The sequence below is a fragment of the Monodelphis domestica genome, chromosome 5, assembly GCF_027887165.1.
Source record: "Monodelphis domestica isolate mMonDom1 chromosome 5, mMonDom1.pri, whole genome shotgun sequence".
NCBI classification, from domain to species: domain Eukaryota; kingdom Metazoa; phylum Chordata; class Mammalia; order Didelphimorphia; family Didelphidae; genus Monodelphis; species Monodelphis domestica.
Window position 1 is genome coordinate 203431136 of NC_077231.1, and position 21303 is coordinate 203452438.

The following is a 21303-nucleotide window of genomic DNA, read 5'->3' on the forward strand; positions in this document are numbered from 1 at the left end:
GTCAATCTAATCAATAAAGCTGTTGCAATGGAGAATTTATTATTATTATTATTATTATTATTATTATTATTATTAACCTATGATTTTTCTATTTAGAACAATGATTATTAAGAGCTAAAGTCCTAAAGGATTAACTTTGTGGTTAATAAAAGTTGCTCATACAAAAATTGGACTTTCTGATCACAGGACCAACAAGATTGAGGGCTAGATATTTCTCTTCCCATGATCTCTCAAATTTCGTAGCTTCTCCAAAACAAAAATTATGTTCCAGTTCAGCTCTTTCTATTGCCTAGAAAACGTGCCAAATTTGAGGCCTTCAAAAAATCTCCACAAGGGGGCAGCTGGGTAGCTCAGTGGATCAAGAGCCAGTCCTAGAGACGGGAAGTCCTAGGTTCAAATCTGGCCTCAGCCACTTCCCAGCTGTGTGACCCTGGGCAAGTCACTTGACCCCCATTGCCTAGCCCTTACCACTCTTCTGCCTTGGAGCCAATACACAGTATTGACTCCAAGACGGAAGGTAAGGGTTTAAAAAAAAAAATCTCCACAACGAGGTCCAAGGTAGATTAAAATGTAAATGGAGGAACACTTTAAGTAATACAATGGATAGAAAGCCAGGCCTGGAGTCAGATGGATCAGGATACTTTCTAGCTTTCTAATCTGGGCAAATCACTTAACTTGTTTATCTAGCCTTATGTTTTAGCATTGTTACTAAGACAAAATAAGGATTAGAAAAAAAAAGAAAGAAAGAAAACAATTGGAAAATCTTTAACAAAATGAATGAAAAACAATACAAGGAAGGTAATATTAATTTGTGGTTGAAGTCTACAAGAATTTATTTCTCTTTGAGTCTGACATCATTGCTTTAGAAAACTTAGAATCCATAAGTTTTTAAACAAACCAACAAAACATATTCTGATGCTAACTCTGAACCTACTCAGTACCCTCACTAGTCCAGAGGGAGAACCTTGCCGGCAAAGCTGTGCCAGGCTCAGGGCTTAGAACACAGGTGGCGTAGAAGCAGCTGGAGGAGAAGCGCAGAGGAGGTAGCCCAGGCACAGCTGAAACACTACATCTTTCTCCCCACCTCCCACCCCCTTTCTGGAGGTTTTGGCCTCAGAAGACAGCCAGCTTTGCAGATCAACTCCAATCTGGCTCATTCTCATCAATAAGGGCAGATAAGAAGCCTTCAGAGGACTGGGAAGCTCCAATACCCCTTCCCCACAGAGTGATCTGAGAGCCCCGCTGACTGAGCTCCAAGGGCAAAGGCTACAACAAACTATAGGCAATAACCTTGACAACAGGGCAGGAAGCCCAGCTCCTTTTCAGCTTCTGCTGTCAGCCAGGGAAGATCAAACTACCTGATCACACAGCAGAACAGAGAAGAAGCCCCTTCAGGACAGAATGGCTCAAACTCAGAGATCCAGCACAAAACAAGAGGAGCAAAACTACAGGCAACTAAAGGGGGGAAAAGGGGAGAAATATGAGTAAAGAGTAGAATAAGGAAAAAAAGAAATTACAATCCACGGCTCCTGACCAGGCAATGAACAAAGAGCAAGAGAAACAGAAGCAGATCAAGGAACACCAAACAAAAACACAGAAACTCCAGCAAATTGGTCACAGGCTTTGGAAGAACTCAAAATATAATTAAAAAAAAAACCAACAACTACTAAGAGGCTGAAGACAACTGGGAAAAGAACTTAAAAAGGAAAATAAATCACCTGGAATCAGAAAATGGTGTCTTGAAAGCCAAAATTAATCAGCTTGAAAATGAGACAAAGGAGATGAAAGATGAGGCAAAGAAGATGAAAGATGACCTCCAAAGAAAATAAAAGAGGGCACCACTGGGAGGAGGAGGAAGGACATGTGACATTTGTCTAAGATGAGGGGGAAAGCTATACTAAACATATGCAGATAAACCAACTGGGAAAGCATTAACAGTTGAAGAAAATCTGATCACCAGAGGGTTCAAATTTCTCTAAATAAATACTGTAAAACAAAAAATGATCCAACACTTTTTGAGACATTTGAGGTTGACATTGGGTTCAAAACCCAATAAGTTAATGGATTTTGGGGAGAAATAATATTAGAGACAAATGGAAGAAAATCTAAAACATCTTTAAATATGAATAGATCAAAGTCCAATACAATGAAAAGGTATCAGAATAGATTAAAAAAATACAAAATCCTAGACTCTTGTTCATAAGAAATACAATTAAAGATCAAAGAGATACACAAAATAAAACTGATGGCATAGAATTTTTTAACTATGCATCAAGTTAATTTTAAAAAGGACTAGTTGTCATCATGCTGTCTGACAAAGCAAAAACATAAAAATTATAAAAGGATAAATAAGGAAACTTGTATGGTGAAAGAAACCACCAACCACAAGCCGACATCAGTAATAAACATATTCTCCAAATATCTTAGCATCCAAATTCAAAAAGGAAACATTAACTGAGCTATCAGAGATATTACACAGTAATATAATGTGACAGAAGGATTCATTATCCCTCTCTTAGTTTTGGATTAAGTTGAACAGAAAGATAAAAAGAAAAATATTACTGTAGAAACTAGATTTAAAAGACTCATGATGTCTTTAAGTAAGTCTACAAAAGAATATACATTTTTTCGGTACCATATTTAACTTCTACAAAAAAATGACCATTTATTAGTGTGTTGAGATATTGCAAACAAATGTAAAAGGCAGAAGTATTTAATACATTATTTAAAGACCATGAGGCAATAAAAATAGCCCCATTCAGAGTTCAGAGGCCACAAACAAAAGACACAGACCCAACTGAAGATTTAACAATTAAATTCTAACTAATAAGGGGTTCATAAAAACAACTAATTGTCAGTCTTAACTGACAGGGGTTCAACTCAAAAGACCATTATGATACCAGAGTAAGGTATTATTGCAAAGTTTTAATTGGGGTTGTGGTGGAGGGGAAGCGGCAAGGAGGAGACTGATGCTAGTAGAGGTGACTGGGGAGTCCTATCTGGAATAGGAGAATCATGAGATCTTACAGCATTAGAGGATTTTAGGAGTAATACAACTTGGCTTTTCCCTATTAGTTGTCTTTGGGGAAAGTGAGCTACTTAGATTAACTTCATTGGATGTCCCCGAGAAGGGTGGGATATTGTTGGCTACTGTTTTGTTGGCTTTCTGTTGCCTAAGCTAGGGTTTGTTAGTTTCCTGTTGCTTAGATGTGTAAAAATTAAAATTAATGTCAATAATAAAAATATTATATTTTAATAGATTTATTAAATGATCCTTAGAAATAAAGGAAAAAAAGAGATGCAAATTTTTTTTTAAATGCCAATGGCTAAGTAGCCTTTTCAAAACCCCGGCGCTTACCACCACCATGCTTACAACATCAAGGCTAAAGAGAACCTGAGTAGGACTGCCCCTCAATTTATTCCCTGTCTATAGGAAGTATGTAATGACAAGAAGTCAGTGGGCTCCTGGGAAATGTAGTTCTCTTTTAGGGTAACAGATTTTCAATTATACATTCTCCCTGATGATCAATTTTGGGGCTAGTCTCCCCAATTTGATTATTTAACATTACCAACTTTTAAATTATAGTAATTTGGGGATAAAGGGGCAAAGAACAAGCCTATGACTGCTAGGCACATTGACAAAGAGCCAGTTAGGGGGCAGAACCCTTCAGCGTAACAGTATACATACAAGACAAATGCATTCAACCCCACACAGTTCAAATCACCGCATCCCAAAGTTCACTCTGGATCTTCTGGTGCAGCATGTGGTCTGTGCAAGCATCTTCATGGTGCCTTCTCCACACAGTTCACTTTCTGGATTTGGAGAAGTAGCATGTTTCTTATCCTAAAATTACTCTCAAAGAATTTAAACTTTGCATTTTAGAATAGTAATACATTCCCTCCTGAAGAGGGTGTTGAAAAACACAGGGATCACTTAGGGATGCATAGCTGAGTTATGAGGTATATGAATCAATTGGCAAGAGAAATCAAAATCATTAAAAAAGTCAAAATAAAAGAGAAAAAATAACTTCTGGATTAAATATAAAGTATCAAAGTCTTATATGTAAAAATTCTAAGTAAGGGAAAATAAGCCTATAACATGCCCTTGAATCAGGGCCCAATGAAAGTGATTTAAGGAATTAGACACTTACCCATCAGTAGCTAGGACTACAGAAAGTTTGCCACACTATGAAAGACAGAATTGGGACTGGATTATAAGAGCCAAGTAGGAACCAAATTTGAGATATTTGGTAGAATGTGGGACAAAGAAGACCTGCCTTTGACATATGTCAAAACAGCTGCAACATTGAAGCCCAAACAAGTTCAAGTCCTCTATCTTGGCTCAAAATTATGTCAGTCTCATTGGGATTAGTTGGTCTCTTTTATCTTGAAGAGCTTGATATTGTGACAAGGAAGTTTTATCCTCTGCCCCTCCTGAGTAGCCTGTCCATCAAACATTGCTGATATAGCACAGTTGCACCAGGTTTTGCATCAGTTTACATACTGTGTGTCAATAAAGGTCAAGGTTATGGGGCTTCTTGAGGGAGAATTGAGAAAGTTTTTAAAATAAAAAATATATAGCTTACAAACATTGACACACTGTGACAGCTACGGAAAGGTAGAATACAAAGATTTCTCACCAAAAATGAGATCCATTTCTTCTTCAAACTTGGCCATGATTCACTCTGTGTGAGTGCAAATGATTTTCACAAAGTAACAATTTTTTATAAATAACAGTAGAATAACATGTAATACTCATTCAAGAAGTATCAAAATCCCTAAAGTTATAATAGTCCATTTAATGACAATAGCAAACAAACCCACTATCCTATTTTACATGAATCTGCTATATGACATTTAAAAAAGAAAACAAACCTTAGAAGCTAATGGGTACTTGTCACAAGTTTTTTCAGGTGTAGCAATCTTTCAACCTTGGCTGATATGTGTATGTGTGTGTGTGTGTGTGTATTTTTTTAATTCATTTCTGCCATCATTACAAAATGCAGAAGGGGAGTCTAGGAAAAAATCAAACCTATATACTGTTGATATTGGGTCGCAAAAATGTCACCAAGAATCTAGATCATTCTGGTGAAAGGATAGAGTAAGCTGAAGTTACAAATGGGAGAGGTTCCCTAATGGGAGCCATCCGGGGGTACCACACTCTAGGAACAACTTCCCAGCTTCTCTGGTACAAGACTGTTATATGTAATCCATTTACATTCTTACAAATGTGGAGGTGGGGATTATAATTGCAGTTCACTTCAGCTACTAAATGGACCCTTTACCTCTTGTTACAAATAACTCAGAGGTAGGCAAAATGATCAGTCAGAGTTGTTCAAGGAAAAAAATGTAAAAATAATGTCTGAACACCCCTTAATCAATTTGACATATTTAGCTAATTAAATTCTTCAAAGGTTGTTAGCCAGTTTGAGTTCATCCATCATCTCTGTGACACTTAACAAATGCAAAAACGAAGAAAAAGCTGTTCATTGGCTTTACAATATTTTTGTTTAGTATAGTTATAAGGGAAAGGTAAAAGAATATATCTAATAGTTAAAACACAGTAGATTAAACTTATTTAGTGTAAGAGAATAGTATTGAATACATTAATATATGCACTTATAACCATTCAAATTAAATCTTAAAGCAGACAATCATCAAAATATAACAAAATACAGAGACTTTCATAAAACAATGGAGTCTGAAAAGGCTTAAATTTTTCACCTCCAGGAGGGGAAGGAGCCTTGGCTGGAGAAATGTGGCTTTTAAAAAAATCATCTAGGCTATCTTAAATAATTGAGAAGTTCTTCCCTGACTAGTGGTTGCCATCAATGTAAAAATTAAAATTAATCTCAAATAATAACAGTATTATATTTTTGGAAATTTATTAAATGATTGTTAGAAATAAAGGAATAAAAGAGATACAAAAAAAAACAACAAAAAAAACAACTAGCCCATGGCTAAGTAGCCTGTTCAAAACCCCTGAACTTATCATCCTTGCCTTCAAGCCCAGGAGAGCAAGCAGGTCTGCACACTGAATATTTATTCCCTATCTACAAGAAGTACAAAAGGACAAGAAATCAGTGGGTTCCTGGGAAATGTATTTCTTTTTTAGGGTAACATTTTTCAGTTATACAGCTGGGATCTTTTTTGTTTCTTGTTTCCTAGCTGGGCTCTGCAGATTTATCATATCCACCTTTTTTCTTTGTATAAAAAAGAAAAAATAGGGTTGGAGAGGGACACTGGATTCCAAGGGGCTAATAGGGCATAATTCTTGTTCATCAGACTGCTTCCTGCTGAGAAGAGGTGGTGTGGGTCAAAATGATTTTCTCTCGGTCCCATCTCCATCTACCCACTGGGATTGGGATTGGTGATGTCTGAAAGACCTCAGTAGGAAAACATTATGGATAATCAATCTGGCTACTGAGGTAACCTACTGGGGTGGGGTACAGATACTTGGGTAACTAATTGAACTTATTTGATTGTTATGCACATTGGAATTTCAGGGGCTTCAATTACCAATTCACTTGATTGCTTGGGATATAGAATGACATATTAGACTGAAAATAATCACACCTCACAATTTGCCTTATGCTCATGTCTTCTATTGGCCACTTGTTTTGATTATAGAAATTTGCTATAAAAGGAAAAAGTAGGGAAAGGATTATAACCCTGTTTGACTAAAGGTAAGAATCAGTCATTAATTAGTCATGCATTAACAATTTCACTTTAGATAGAATTCACATTAGTTGGAAGGGATCCCTTCTCACTATGCTGAAATTGTTCCCTCAACTTTTAAGGACCTCTATCTGTGATAATTCAGGAGTATCTTGTGACTTTTCTCTTAAATGGTGAATTACAAACATACTGATCAATGATCCATAAGACAACTATACCTGAATTCAAAACTCAAAATAATATATTAGTTGCTGTCCCAAAAACTTTTACCTCAAACAGCATATCAGTTTAGAGCTGAAAAATTTCCATAATTCACACACAGCTAAATTTACAGCTAAAGAAAAATGTACATTTTTTCCCCTCCAGAGTGAGCTAGAAAAACGGTAAACAATTTTGCAAGGAGTTAAATTTCCACTAACATTACCTTGATTAATGATGGCTTCAACCCCCAGTTGTTTCTTTTACTGAGAGAAGAAGAAAATGTTTGGTTGGTTGCTAGCTGGTCTCAGAACAAACTTTTCACTTTTTGCTGATCACAGAACATTACACACTGATTATACTGAATTCTGATGTTATATTTAGAACCCGAAAACTTCCTTAAGTTCAGCACAATTAAGAATGAAGATGTTATTTCCAAAACAACATAAACAAACTTTCTAATTTTGAGATAACGAAATCCATCATGGAAAAAGGGCCAGAGTAATTCTCCTTTTACCAGGTATCCTTGGGGAGGGGGAATTGAGAATGAGAAACCAGAGTGGCTTTGGCTAAATTTTCAGACTTTATGGGGCCAGGGGCCGTGGACTTTTGTGGAAAGTCAGAGGACACAGTCACGGAGATGAGAGGGGATAGGAGTAAGATTCGTCCGAAGATATCCAGTTTTCAGTGGCAGCCGTGGATATAATCAGAGGGAAGAGGAGAAAGATAGGGTCAGAGAGTCAAGTAGGGTGGGGGGAAAGGGTCTTATAAAGGGCTCAAGGTCAACCTGGTCTTGGGGATCTGGGGTGGCTTAGTTCAGTTGAGTTGCACCTTAATGGCTCCTGGGTTCTGGCATCATTATGCTAGTCTGACGGATGGGGGTTTGACCCAAGAGACAATGAGACCAGAGTAAGGTAATATTATCAAAGCTTTAATGGAGGAAAGGGTTAGTGGGGGGTTAGGGGAAAGAAGCAGCAAGGGGAAGACTGTTGCCAATAGAGGTGGCTGGGGATTCCCACCTGGGTTGGTGAAACATTAGGGGGCTTCAAGGATAATACAGCTTGGTTGTCCCTATTAGTTGTCTCTAGGGAAGGTGAGCTACTTGGATTAACTCCATTGGATGTCCCTGAGAGGGGTGGGATGTTGTTGGCAACCATTTTGTTGGTTTTCTGTTGCCTAGGCTGGAGTTTGTTAGTTTCCTGTTGCTTAGCTGGAATCTGTTTGTTTCCTGTTGCCTAAGTTGCCTAGGTTTATCACTAATAATTATGTGAACAAAATTACAGTGGTGAAATGACATACTAAAGTTCCTGAGATGCAGCTGAAGTAATCTTCAGGAGAAAAATGCTATCCCTGCAAACATACATTAACGAAAAAGAGATTGGATTAATGAACTGAATGTACATTTTCAAAATTACATCAACAAATAAATCCTAAAATAAACATAAGAGAAGAGATATTAAAATTAAAGAAATAGATAAATTGAAAATGACAAGAAAAATGTAAATAAAAGTTAAAAGTAATTTCTTTGAAGAGACATTTTTAGCTAATCTGATTAAAAAGAAAGCAGAAAATCAAATCAATATAAAAGAGCCAGGCAAGATTACAAGAAAACCAGAAGAGAGAAAAGGAATAATCAAATTATCATTCACAGTTATAACTAACAAAAATGAGAAAACAAAAGAAATAGAGGAATACCACCAGAAATATAACATACCTAACCCTCAGTCAACCAGATGAAGGTGTTTAGTAACTCAGTCTCAGAAAAGGAAAACCTGTAAAAGAACTATTAAAGAAAAAAAAAACCCTCCTGAATCAGATTGATTCTCTCAAACTTATAAATAGCAATTAGAATTCCTACTTCCTAAATTCTCAAGAAACAATAGAGCATCTTACCAGAGGCCTTTTTATAAGGCAAATATAACCCTAATAACTACACTATGGTAAAGATGAAACACAGAAAGAAAGCTATTGGCTAATACCATTCATAAATATTGAGTTAAAATTGCTTTCAAATCCTATCAAACATACTCTAGTGATTTATAAAAAAAAAATTTATTATGACCAACTAGAATTTATACGAGGAATACCAGGATGTTTCAACATTAGGAAATCAACACTATCATATTAAAAACCAGAATATCCAAACCTACATGATCATTTCAATAGATGCAAAGTGTGGTTCTCTTTTACACAAAAAATCTACAAAATACAGACATTTTTAATAACATAAGTATTTATTTAAAGGTAAAAACATTATCATATGCTACTGAGGATATAATAAAAGCCTTTTCACTAAATTCCAAAGTGAAACAAGGTTGCCTACTCTCCCCACTGTTAACTGATAAGGTTTTCCATAGTAATAACAGCAGTAAGACTAGAGAATGAAGTTAAAGGTCTAAGGATAAGTAAAGGAGATAACTTTCTATTTGCTGATAATGGTGGTATACTTAGAAGATCCTAGAGAATCAGTAAGGACACTGAGACAGTGAAAAACCAGCAAAATTTTAAGCTAAAAAAATGAATCCTGAAAGATCTACAGCATTTCTGTGTAATAATATAATGAAACCCCAAAAGCAAAAATAGAAATTGGAATCCTATTCCAAATAACTACAAAATATATAAATCTGGATATCAGCCTACCAAAATACAAAACAAACAAACTTTTTTAAATAAAGAACATCTTAAATAACTAGAGGAGTATCCAATGCTTGTGGCTAGGTAGTGTCAATATAATAAAAGGCAATGCTACCAAAGTTAATATTCCCTTTCAATGTTATACAAGTCAAATTATCAAGAGAATACTTTATAGAACTTAATAAAATAACCAAACTCTTTGGAAAAACAAAAGGAACAAAATATATGGGAAATCTTGAAAAGAAATAGTGATAGAGGAAGAATAGCACTTCTAGACCTTGAACTAGATCATAAAACCATCTGGTGGATGGAAGAAAAAAATAGAGGTAAATCAGTGACTTACACCAGACAGTGGAGAATCAGAAACAATGTAACCCAGCATTTGCTAAAGGGGAAACATAAATTACCTAGGAAAAATCTACTTATCTGTTATAAACTGTGAAAACTAGAGAGCTTTCTGGTACTAATTAGATAAACATCTTATGCCATATTCCATAGTATATTCTATATAGATGAAGGACCTTAACATTGATGATCATATTTTTTTTTAATTCAAATAGAAGTAGATCATATACTTCTGACAACTTTGAGTAGGTGACATATTAATAAAACAAGAAAAGAGGCAATCAAAAAGATAAAATAGGTAATTTTGGTTACATGAAACAGAAAGGTTCAGCATAGAAAAATTAATGCACATAGGAAAAATGGTTTAATGGGGAAAGTTTTTGTATTACATTTCTTTCTTAAGGGTTTGGAACCCAAGATATATCCACAGTACAAAAATAAGACTAAGTAAAGATCAAAGGTTTGTGAAGAAACAGTTCTTAATAAAAATTGCCTGCAAAGTATTCACAACCACATGAAAGAATGCTCAAAGTAATTAATAATCAGAGAAATGTAAATCAAAAGAATACCAAAGTTGCAAATTTTCAAAGATGACAGTAGTCAATGTTGGAGGGATTGTGAAAGAATAAACAAAGCAATAACATTGTTGGTGAAGCTGTGAAATGGTCCAGCCATTTTGGGAAGTAGTTTGGAATTATGCAAATAAAGGGACTAAATTTTCCATACTTAGCTCTATATCATATAAATCCATAATTAAAGAAAGTTAAGAAAGTCCTCATGTATTTTAAAATAGTTTTACCAACATTTTTTGTGTTAAAGATCTATATGTAAGCATAGCCAAGAAAATAATGTACATAATAATTACAGCAATATAAATGTAGAGTGCCAAAATTTCACAAATGAATATATCAAAACCATAAATATCAAGAATGATTCAAGTTTAAGAGATATGAGAGGACACAGCAACAACCCTTCTTAGAGGTTAGAAGTTGACAGATATTACACTTTGAACATGTTTTCAAACTTTAACAGTATATTAATTAGTCATGTTGCTTCCCCCACCTCCACCCTCTTTTAAACATAGTATTTGTTTTTTTGGGATGGTTCCGTAAAGGGAAAAGGGAATAAATAATACAATGCTAATGTTAGAAACAGAAGACATTTAATAATTTTTTTTTAAGTTGGCAAAACAGGAAAAAATTGCTCTAAAAGCAAATTGTCTTTAGTGTTTGTGTGATATTGTTGGTATAAGAAACTTCCTCCACCAATGTGGATTGGTAACTTTTCTGAGTCTTAAAAAGTCTTAAGCAATCAACGATAGCAAATACGAAAGATTTTCGAGGTAGAAAAATTAATTTCCCCACAAAGGATTAACATAAGCACATATATCAGTATTTCTTTGCACCTCCTGTCCCTTCCTCCAAAATACTAAGTATACACATAAACATTCATATACCTCCTTTCAACAAATGAACTTACAATAGAGAAGTTAAATAATTGTGATAAATTACATAATATGTCAGTATAGTTGGCAGATTAATCAAATAACAAATGTTTTAGTATAAGGACTGATTTGAATGCATAATTTCTGGGATCACTTAAAATGTCAAAACAATAATTCATCTTTGCATGTTGTATTTTGATTTTCCCAATTTTTGGACATATCAGAGATAAACATTTTAAAAATATTCCCATTGTTACCTAAAGCATTCATGTCTATGTGGTGGGCAGAGCCCTGGATTTTGAGTAAGAAAACTAGACTTGAAATCAGTTTTACCTTAGTCACTTTGGAGAAATTGCTTCAACTTTTATTTCATCTATTAATTGAAGGTTTAATATGAGATGGTAGCTAAGGTCTCTTCCAGCTCTAAAGTTTATGACAGTGTTGGCTAACCTTTTAGAGACCATGTGCCGTGCCCCATCCTCACCCCTAGACTGCATGCTGTGCTCATGGAGAGGGGAAGTGGAATAGCTCTGCCCGAGTTCCTTTTCCTTTCTAGTAACTAATTCTGATGGACAATGATGCACATGCCCACAGAGAGACCTCTGTGTGCCGTAGGTTTGCCATCACAGGTCTATGCTACAGTCTAGAAAAACTTTTTTAACCATTTTTTTTTTGAGTTTGCTATAGAAACTGATTTTTGCATAATTTGCCATGGCAGTGATTATCTCAAAAGTGTTGTTACCCTGTAGAAGCACAGTTCTTCAAAGGGACTCTTAATGTTTGCTGGTTTATTTTTTCTTATTTTCCAGAAGAGGAAACTAAAGATCTGTAAAAACAGATTTGTAAAATTCTTTGGAACTTCTGATACTGCAATCCAGAACTACAGAGGGTTTAAAAAAAAGTTATTAATTGTGGAAAGGTCTGGAAATGTTATGGTTTATAAACATTTACTTGAATATAGTCTGAAAAATATGGTCTGCAAAGTTGTTTGAATATCTTAATTTTTTATTTAAAACTATTGACTAAATCTGATTGGAGGCTGGTATTTTTTGACAATGTCTGTCTTTTAAATAATCACATCTTTTTTTTCTAATTATCTTAGAGACTGTTTATTTGTTTGGTGGCTGGGATGGAACACAAGATCTGGCTGACTTCTGGGCATACAGCGTGAAGGAGAACCAGTGGACTTGTATATCAAGAGACACTGAGAAAGAGGCAAGCTCTAAAATATTTCATACTCCTGTTTTCTTTTAGGTTGGAGAATACTATATGTGTATGTATGAGTGTTCTTTTCAGGATGATTTATGTTTTAAGAGCAACATGATCAGCATGAATCTGTGGTCAAATTTAATCATATGTTCTAGGTTGTATTTCTTATTAGTGAATAAAAAATTTCTCTAATTCTGTATCTGTAAAACAGAAAGGTATAGCCTATTAATGTTTATTAAATTTTGGAATCAGTTTGAAAATGCTATTTTGGAGTATCCTGGACTCTGCTTTCATGTTTCAGTTACTTTGAATCTTAATGAAATTATTGCCTTTATGTTTGTGAGGTATATTGACATCCTCTAGAAAAATATTGCTGATATAACTTCAAATTTGTTTTTCTGATTGTCTTATTCAGGTTTTATGATTTTGAATTTGACTCATGTTTTATAGTATGGGATGAATCGGAAATAAGTTCATTCACTTTTTCAAATTCTTACACAATATAGTTCTTTTTAATGTTGCAACTCTGGCTACCAGAATAAGTTGAGTTTAATGATTTCTATTTGATCAAAGTAGCATGGACTTTGAGCTGGAAAGTAGTTGAGAAGCCATTGGAGCCCAACTGCCTCATTATACATATAAGGCAGTTAATGCTCAGCGAAGTTAAATAATTAGCCCAAGTCACACAACATCAGGTGTGTGGTTTGAAACCAAGGCTTCTGACTCCATGGCCAGTATTTTTCTAAATCAGTAATGCCAAATTCTTGTCTGATGACACCTCAGTGTTTGTTCTCTTCTGTGTATTTCTTAGAGGATTCATTGAGATTGGGTTATTTTTAAAAAATAATTACTCCCTCATTAACTCTCCCATCATTGCTTAAGCCCTCTTTTGTTGCAATTAAATATAGCTCAGCTAAACAAATCCATCCATTGGCTGTGTCAGAAAATGTATATTTTATTTGAAATGAGTACCTTATTTCATCGGAACGTGGCTGGCTTTGGAGTTATGCTCACATCTAGGATGAGTTGTGTGAAGTAATGCCAAGTGAAGTGAGCAGAAGCAGCACAACTTATATAATGACAATATTGTAAAGGAAAATAACTGAAAAATTTATGAACTCTGATCAATTTGTAATGATCAACCATGACACCAAATGACTGATCATGTTTTGCATTTGTTGGCAACATGGTGATGGACTGACTAAAGGTATACATTTTCATATAGCATTAAGGAAACAATCAATTACTTGAAATGAACACTCAAATGGGGAAAGCCATAAGTACATATAACAAATATAAAGTTAATAAATACAAATCTATGCAAAGCAGTCAAGTATATGCATCTGAGCCTTACCCTAGATGGGTAGGGAGGAAGTGTTCCCATTGGACTGTTGAGCAGAAGGGCAGGTGTTTTGAAAAATGTCCTCAGGGATGTGGAGAGGGGGAGGGTAACAGCCCCTCTGACATGTATGCCATATGTTTGCCAACTTGGTGCTAGAGGGATTTCTAATCATTACTTTTTCTTTTAAGAGTAATAGGGGGGAGGGGCATAGATTGTTTTAAAAAGCTTTTATAATATTTTTCAAATTATCAAGATTTTTCTCCTTTCTACCTCCCGTGAAAAGAAAAAGAAAGACAAAGTTCTTCTAAAAGATATGCATGGTTAAACAATGTAAATTACCGTATTGGCCATATCTAAAAATAATTCTCATTTTCTCTCTCTCTGGAGGTGAAAAGAAATTTAAAAAATGCACTGAAGAGAAAAATTTATTGAATTACTGAATTGGCCCTAGAGACACACAAATTCATTGAGGTAAAGAAAGTAAAATTAGCTAACTGGAAAAGGAGGCACAAAAGCTCACTCAAGAAAATCATGTCTTGAAATAATTAGAATTGATTAAGGGGAAGCTTGATGAGATATCTAGAAATAGTCAAAGGAATGCAAAAACAGAAGAAAATGTGAAATATCTCATGGGAATAACAATTGACCTAGAAAATAAATCCAAATTTAAGAATTATTGGGCGACCTAATGTCATGATCAAAAAACAAGCTTAGACATCATCTTTCAAGAAAGTAACAAGGAAGTATTTGATTTTATAGAACTAGAGTATAAAAATAGAAATTGAAGGTATCCACTTATCACTTCCTGAAACAGAGTAAATAAAAAAATAAATTCCAAGAATATTACAGCCAAATTCCAAAACTCCCAGGTCAAGGAGAAAATATTGCAAACAGTCAAAAAGAAACAAGAGCCATAATCAGAATAACACATGATTTAGCAGCATTTACATTAAAGGTTCAGAGGGCCTAGAATATGATATTCCCAAGGGCAAAGCATCTAGGACTTCAACCAAGAATCACTTACCCAATAAAACTGAGCATAATCCTTTAGGGGAGGAAATGGGTATTCAATGAAATAGAGGACTTTCAAACATTTCTGATGAAACTAAATAGGTACAAATCGAATGGAAAGTAATGTACAATAATCACAGTGGTGCAAACATTTTTAACAAGTCTATAATAAAGGGCTTGTTTCTCAAATGTTTCGAGACAATATTCTTTGAAAAATGTTGAAAACTTTCATAATTAGGAAAAAATTAAATTTTAAATAGAATAATTACAGACAGTATATATAATACTTTGGAGTCTAGCTTCCAAGGTACATGAACACAGTTACAAAACATGACAGTTGTGAAAGACCAATGATGAAAAATGCTATCCAGTTCTAGATAGAAAATTGATGACTTCTGAATGTAGATTGCAGCATATGGATTTATTTTTCCTTGGTTCTCCCTTCAAACACCCCTTCCCCCCCCAACATAGCTTAGTTGGAAATGAATTTTATATAACTTCATGTGGATAATGGGTATTGTATTCCTTGCTTCCTTAATGGATTAGGTGGGGCTAGAGGAGTTGGAATGTGGAATGAAGTTTTTAAAAACAAAGTTCTTAAGTATTTTTGTTTTAGGGAAAACTCTCAGGTCATTGAAAAAACTGCCCTCAACTAAAAATTCAAATTGAATTTTCCTATGAGCTAATTAAGCCAGACTCTTTTGAGTGAATTCATTATCTCATTTTGGAATCCCTGCAATGGAATTTGATTTAGTTATATCATTCGTAAATAGTAGCACTTGGAGACCTCTTCAACATGTAATCTATGCCATTCTTGAACTTCACTATAACATTTCTGGGTGTTGTCAATTGTGGATTTAATGCAAGAGGTGATGTGTGGATTCTTTCAATCTCTATTTTACCCTCTTATTCAAGGATGTCAGGGCAGTTTTCTTGGATAATTTCCTGTAGAATGATGTCCAAGCTTTTTTTTTTTTTTTGGTCATGATTTTCTGGTAGTCCAATAATTCTTATATCTTCTCTTCTGGATCTATTTTCCATATCTGTCATTTTATCAGTGAGGTGTTTCATATTTTCCTCAATTTTTTCATTCTTTTGATTTTGTTTTATAGACTCTTGCTGCCTTGTCAAATCATTTGCTTCTAGTTGTTGGATTCTACTTTTTAAAGACTGAATTTCTTCCTTTTCTTTTTGGTCATACTTTTCCTTCTGGTCTATTTTTCTCTGTAGGTCATCTTTCACTTTCTTTGCCTCGTTTTCAAGCTGGTCAATTCTGGCATTTACACTATTTTCTTGTTTTAGTCCATGTGCCTTTGTTTCCAGATGACATATTTTGCTTTTTAAGTTTTTTCCCCAATTTTCTTCAGCCTTTCTTAATTGCTTTTTAAATTGTATTTTGAGTTCTTCCAAAGCCTGTGCCCAATTCGGTGAAGTTTCTGAGTTTTTGCTTTGTGTTTCTTGGCCCTCCATTGTTCCATTTGTTCTTTGTTCATTGTCTTGATAGATGGTGTTGATTCTAATGTCTTTTTTCTTTTTCTATTTTTTACTCATATTTTTTTCTTTCTCCCCTGTCAATGACTATATTCTTGCTCCTCTGTTTATTTGTTGGATCTGTGAGTTTGGACTTTTCTGCCCTGAAAGGATTTTTTTCTCTGCTCTGCTGATTAAATGGAGTAGGCTGGTGTAGCTGACCTTTTGTATTAATGAGCCCTGAGGCCAGATCTTCCCCAGCTTCTAGTAGAAGATGAAAGGGAAGGTAGTTATCATCCTCCTCTTTATTCCTTTCTGCCAGCCACCTTCCTGCCAGCTGCCTGGTCAGAGCCTTTAGCTTCCTGTGGTGGTACCAGGATGCTCTGTCATGGTTGCAGCCTTCTCCCTGGGTTCCCAGTCAGCTGGATTCTTACTGTGGGTCTTGGCACAGTAGGTGGGGGAGGGGTGTTGGATATTGAGCTTCTCTGTTCTTTGGAGACTTCTTATCCGCACTATTGATAGAAGGTATTAAGCCAGCCAAGCTGATCTGCAGAGCAGGATGTGCCCTGAGGCCAAAACCTCCAGAGGCAAAAGTCCAAGATGGAGGAGTGATGACAGAAGATTGCAACCAGGCTGCCCTCCTATCTGCCCCTCTCCTCGAGCTGCTTCCCTGACAGCTGTAGTTAGAGCTCTGGGCTATGAATACCTGTGGTAGTAAGACACTCCCTCGGGGCTGGAACCCTTGCTCTGAGATCCCACCAACTGCCTGAGTCTCAGCGCAGTAGGTGGAGGTAGTGTCCTGAGACCTTCCTTCTTTCTTTTCCTTAAACTCAAGGATTCAGCCTTCTCTGTATAATTTTTCATTTGAATCAAGTAGGAGGGTCCCCCAATTCTATCCTGTTGTTGTATTTGATTTTGTGTCCCCTTCGAAGACCTTTATTTTTTTATTGGTATGGTTTTCACAGAGGACTTGACTTTTGCTGCTTCTAAGCCACCATCTTGACTCCCTATGCCATTCTTCATAAATGTGGCAAATACTTTAGCATACATACTTCTCCTTGGTTTATACCTAATTAAATATTCAAAATCACACAATTTGAGAGTTGGAACAGAAACCAGGAACTATCTTGTCCATCAATACCCAAATGGAATTCCTATTATACCATACCTCACAAATGGTTGTTCAACTTCTTCCTAAAGATCTCCTCATCTTATCATTTTGAGATCTTACCCTAAAAGGTGTTCCCTTTGAGTTACCTCCTTGCTCTGATATGGTGATCAGGAGAATTTCAGTATAAGTAATTGGTAGTCATATTCTTCTTCAAACCTTAGGTTATTACACTGTCTGTCTGATCATCTTCATATTTCCCCTCTTTCATCTCTCCTGAATACTAATGCTATATTAATTTTCCTAAAACACTTCTGCTTTTTGTTTTTGTCTCATCATCTCTTGTTTAAGATGATATGTCTTAATATGATGGCTTTCTTTTGTCTAATGTCTATAAAGGTCTTTCACAACTACTTCTACTTTAATATTCAACTTTAATTTCTGTTACTCCCCCAATACAAACTTTTCACACCTGGAAAAACTGGCTTCTCATTGCCACTTTCTCATCTTTCCCCTAGGCCTATTTACTTTATACATATTATTGCCTTTATTCATGTTCCCAATTTAGAATGTTCATTCTTTTTGTTTCCATCTATTCACATTATATACTGCTTTCACAATTCACTTTGTAGGAAAGTTTCCCTCACTATCTTATCTGAATTCCTATTACAATGTAGTCTATAATACTTGGGCTATAGTATTTAGTACTATTTTTTATCATTCTGTAGTTGGTTCATATGTACACATTCAAGAAATATTTGTTGAAACATTTTCTTTTTGCCACTTGGGGGAGAACTTTTGAAGCTAAATAAATTAGGCTGTATTTTCCTTACTCTCAACATATTTACTATCAAATTTTGTAACTAATTTTCATTTGTTTTTTTATTCTAGACTTCCTGACCCTAAATGTGATTTTCTCAGTTGTTTAATGGTGTTTGTAAATTTTTAAATAAATACCTTTCAGAAAAATCATATAGAAGAAAAACAGTATTTAAGTCCTCATATTTATTTTTGTTTCTAATAAATGCTACATTTTTTTTTTAACAGAATGGACCTAGTGCCAGATCTTGTCATAAAATGTGTATTGACATTCAAAGAAGACAAATCTATACACTGGGACGTTACTTGGATTCCTCTGTGAGAAATAGTAAATCTCTGAAAAGTGACTTCTACCGCTATGACATTGATACAAACACATGGATGTTGCTAAGTGAGGACACTGCTGCTGATGGAGGACCCAAGTTGGTGTTTGATCATCAGGTGTGGTAGAGTGATAAATACCTTTTATAATTGTATCTCTTAAGAAATTTTTGCTCTTTTATTTTAAATTCTGTTCAATTCCTGAACCATTCGTGATTCCTATATTGAATATTTTCAGATAACAAACCTAGACTCAGGTCAGGACTTGCAGTAATTAAATGCGGGATGGATTGTGTGTAAATAATCAGACTCTATCCTTCATCCAATCCCTTTGGGAACACCAAAATTTAATAGGTTCCTATCTCATACTGTCATTGAGATCCTAGAATTAAATAGCATTCAATACCTAAATAAAGTAGAAACTGGACTAGCCCAGTACTTCCCCACTAAAAATATGTCAGATGGGATAGAGCTAGGATTGTGGCTTAGTCACATCAAAAGCTGGAACCAGTCTGCGAATCCTCTCAAACATCTCTTAAAATAGTACCTCAGAAGAACAAGAGTCAAAACCAACAAGGAAACAGTGAGGGGGCTCTCTTGCAGAAAACAATTTGAAAAGAATGCAGAGAGAGTTGATTTTCATGGGATAGGGGGAACCAAAATGCACACAGAGGAGTGTTGACTGATTACCCCATACCTATTGCACCAGGTTTTAAGTGTGGGATAGGCCAACTTCAGGATCTGCCGAAGCCAATAGCAGAGCACCCCACAAATACCCCTTGAAATCCCAAGTTCTAGCACCATCCCACAGTGAGAACTGAAAGTCATTAGAGCTTGGCCTTTTCAAACTTGGGCTTTGGGTAAGCCCTTAGCCCAGGTCAAATTAGCTCAAAGTGCTGAGTCCTGCAATCTTTCAGCAGAGGAAATAGAATCAACAGTTTTCAAAATATTTAGTGCACAGGCAAAAAACAGTTGAGAGAAAGAGAAAACCGCAAAAAAAATTACTAACCATAGAAAAATTTTATGTAGACAAAGACCAGTGTACAGATTCAGTAGAGAACAGTGAGAGTAAAACAACTACTTGCAAAACTTTCAAAGAAAGATGGCAATTTGTCTCAGAAAAGAGCAACTCAAAAATGAATTCAATAATCACATAAGAGATGGAAGAAAAAATAGGGGAAATAAATGAAAAGTATTGCAAAAAGAAAACAGCTTAAAAAAAACAGAATTGATACTATTGTGCTCAATGGAATAATGAACTGGAGGAATTCCATGTGAACTGGAATGACCTCCAGGAATTGATGCAGAGTGAAAGGAGCAGAACCTGGAGAACATTATACCCAGAGACTGATACACTCTGGTATAATCGAATGTAAGGAATTCTCTACCAGCAGCAATGTAATGATCCATCCAAGACAATTCTGGAGAGTCCTATGAGAAAGAACACCATCCACATACAGAGGAAGAATTGTGGGAATAGAAACACAGAAGAAAAACAACTCCTTGATCACATGGGTTGATGGGGATATGATTGGGGATATAGACTCTAAATGATCATGCTAGTATAAATATCAATAGTATGCAAATAGTTCTTAATCAGTTGACACATATAAAACCCAGTGGAATTGTGTGTCAGCTATGGGAGGGAGGTGGGGGAAAGAACCAGAATCTTGTAATCGTGGAAAAATATTCTAAATTAATTAAATAAAAATTTCCAAAACTTAAAAAAAAAAACAAAAAAAACAAACCAGAATTGATCTAGAAAAGGCGGTAAAAAAAAAGTAGAATGGACCAAATGGAATAAGATTATCAAAAGGTCATGGAAGAAAGTAATTCTTTAAAAATTAGAATAGAAAGCAATGACTTAATAAGGCATCAAGAAACAGTAAAATTAAATTAAAAGAATAAAAAAATAGTAGAAAATATCTCATTTAAAAAAGAAAGAAAACTGACCTGGAAAATACATCCAGGTGAAACAATCGAAGAATTATTAGACTACCTGAAAGTAATGATCAAAAACATCCTAAGTATTATATTATAAGAAATTATCAAACAAAAGTGCCCTGATATTCCTGAACAAGAGTGTAAAATAGAAATTGAAGGAATCCATACATCACCTCTTGCATAAGTCCCCAAATGACAACTCCCAGGAATGTTAATAGCCAAGTAATATAGCTCCCTAGCCAAGGAGAAAATAACCAGAAACAATTCAAATATCATGAAGCCCCAATCAAGATTATACAGGATTTTGCAGCTTTTGCATTGAAGGATTTATGGATTTTAACATATTTCAGAAGGCAAGGGAATTAGGCTTACAACCAAGAATTACCTACCTATTAAAACTGACTATTCTTTCAGGGGGAAAATGATCATTTAATAAAAGAGAAACATTCCTGTCAAAAAGACCAGATCTAAACAGAAAACTTGATTCCAAATATAAGAGAAACATAAATTTTAAGGGTTTCAATAAGGTCTAAGTTTTTTTATTTTCTTACATGGAAAAATGATAGTTGTAACTCTTTTTTGTCATTATCATAATAGAAGAAAAATGTATAGACAGAGAGTGTGGTAGTACCCTGTTTAGGTTGATATGTAAGCATGTGGCCGAACCTAGTTCTTACATTAAGACCAATATAAAGTAGATTGAAAGAATACACAAATAGGAAAATAATGCCACCATGAAGAGGCAATAAAGTGTCAGGGCAATTCAAGACATGATCACAG

At 35.1% G+C, this 21303-nt stretch overlaps 1 protein-coding gene across 4 annotated transcripts in view; it reads left to right on the forward strand.

Annotated features, from left to right (window-relative positions):
- MKLN1 (muskelin 1) overlaps positions 1 to 21303 on the forward strand; it is a 242854-nt gene that overhangs the window by 137497 nt on the left and 84054 nt on the right. For all 4 annotated transcript variants that reach the window (XM_001367124.4, XM_016426163.2, XM_016426164.2 and 1 more), the window contains 2 exons: positions 12402 to 12514; positions 18487 to 18699. In XM_001367124.4, coding sequence (XP_001367161.1) covers positions 12402 to 12514; positions 18487 to 18699 — 326 coding nt within the window. The remainder of the gene's footprint in view (positions 1 to 12401; positions 12515 to 18486; positions 18700 to 21303) is intronic.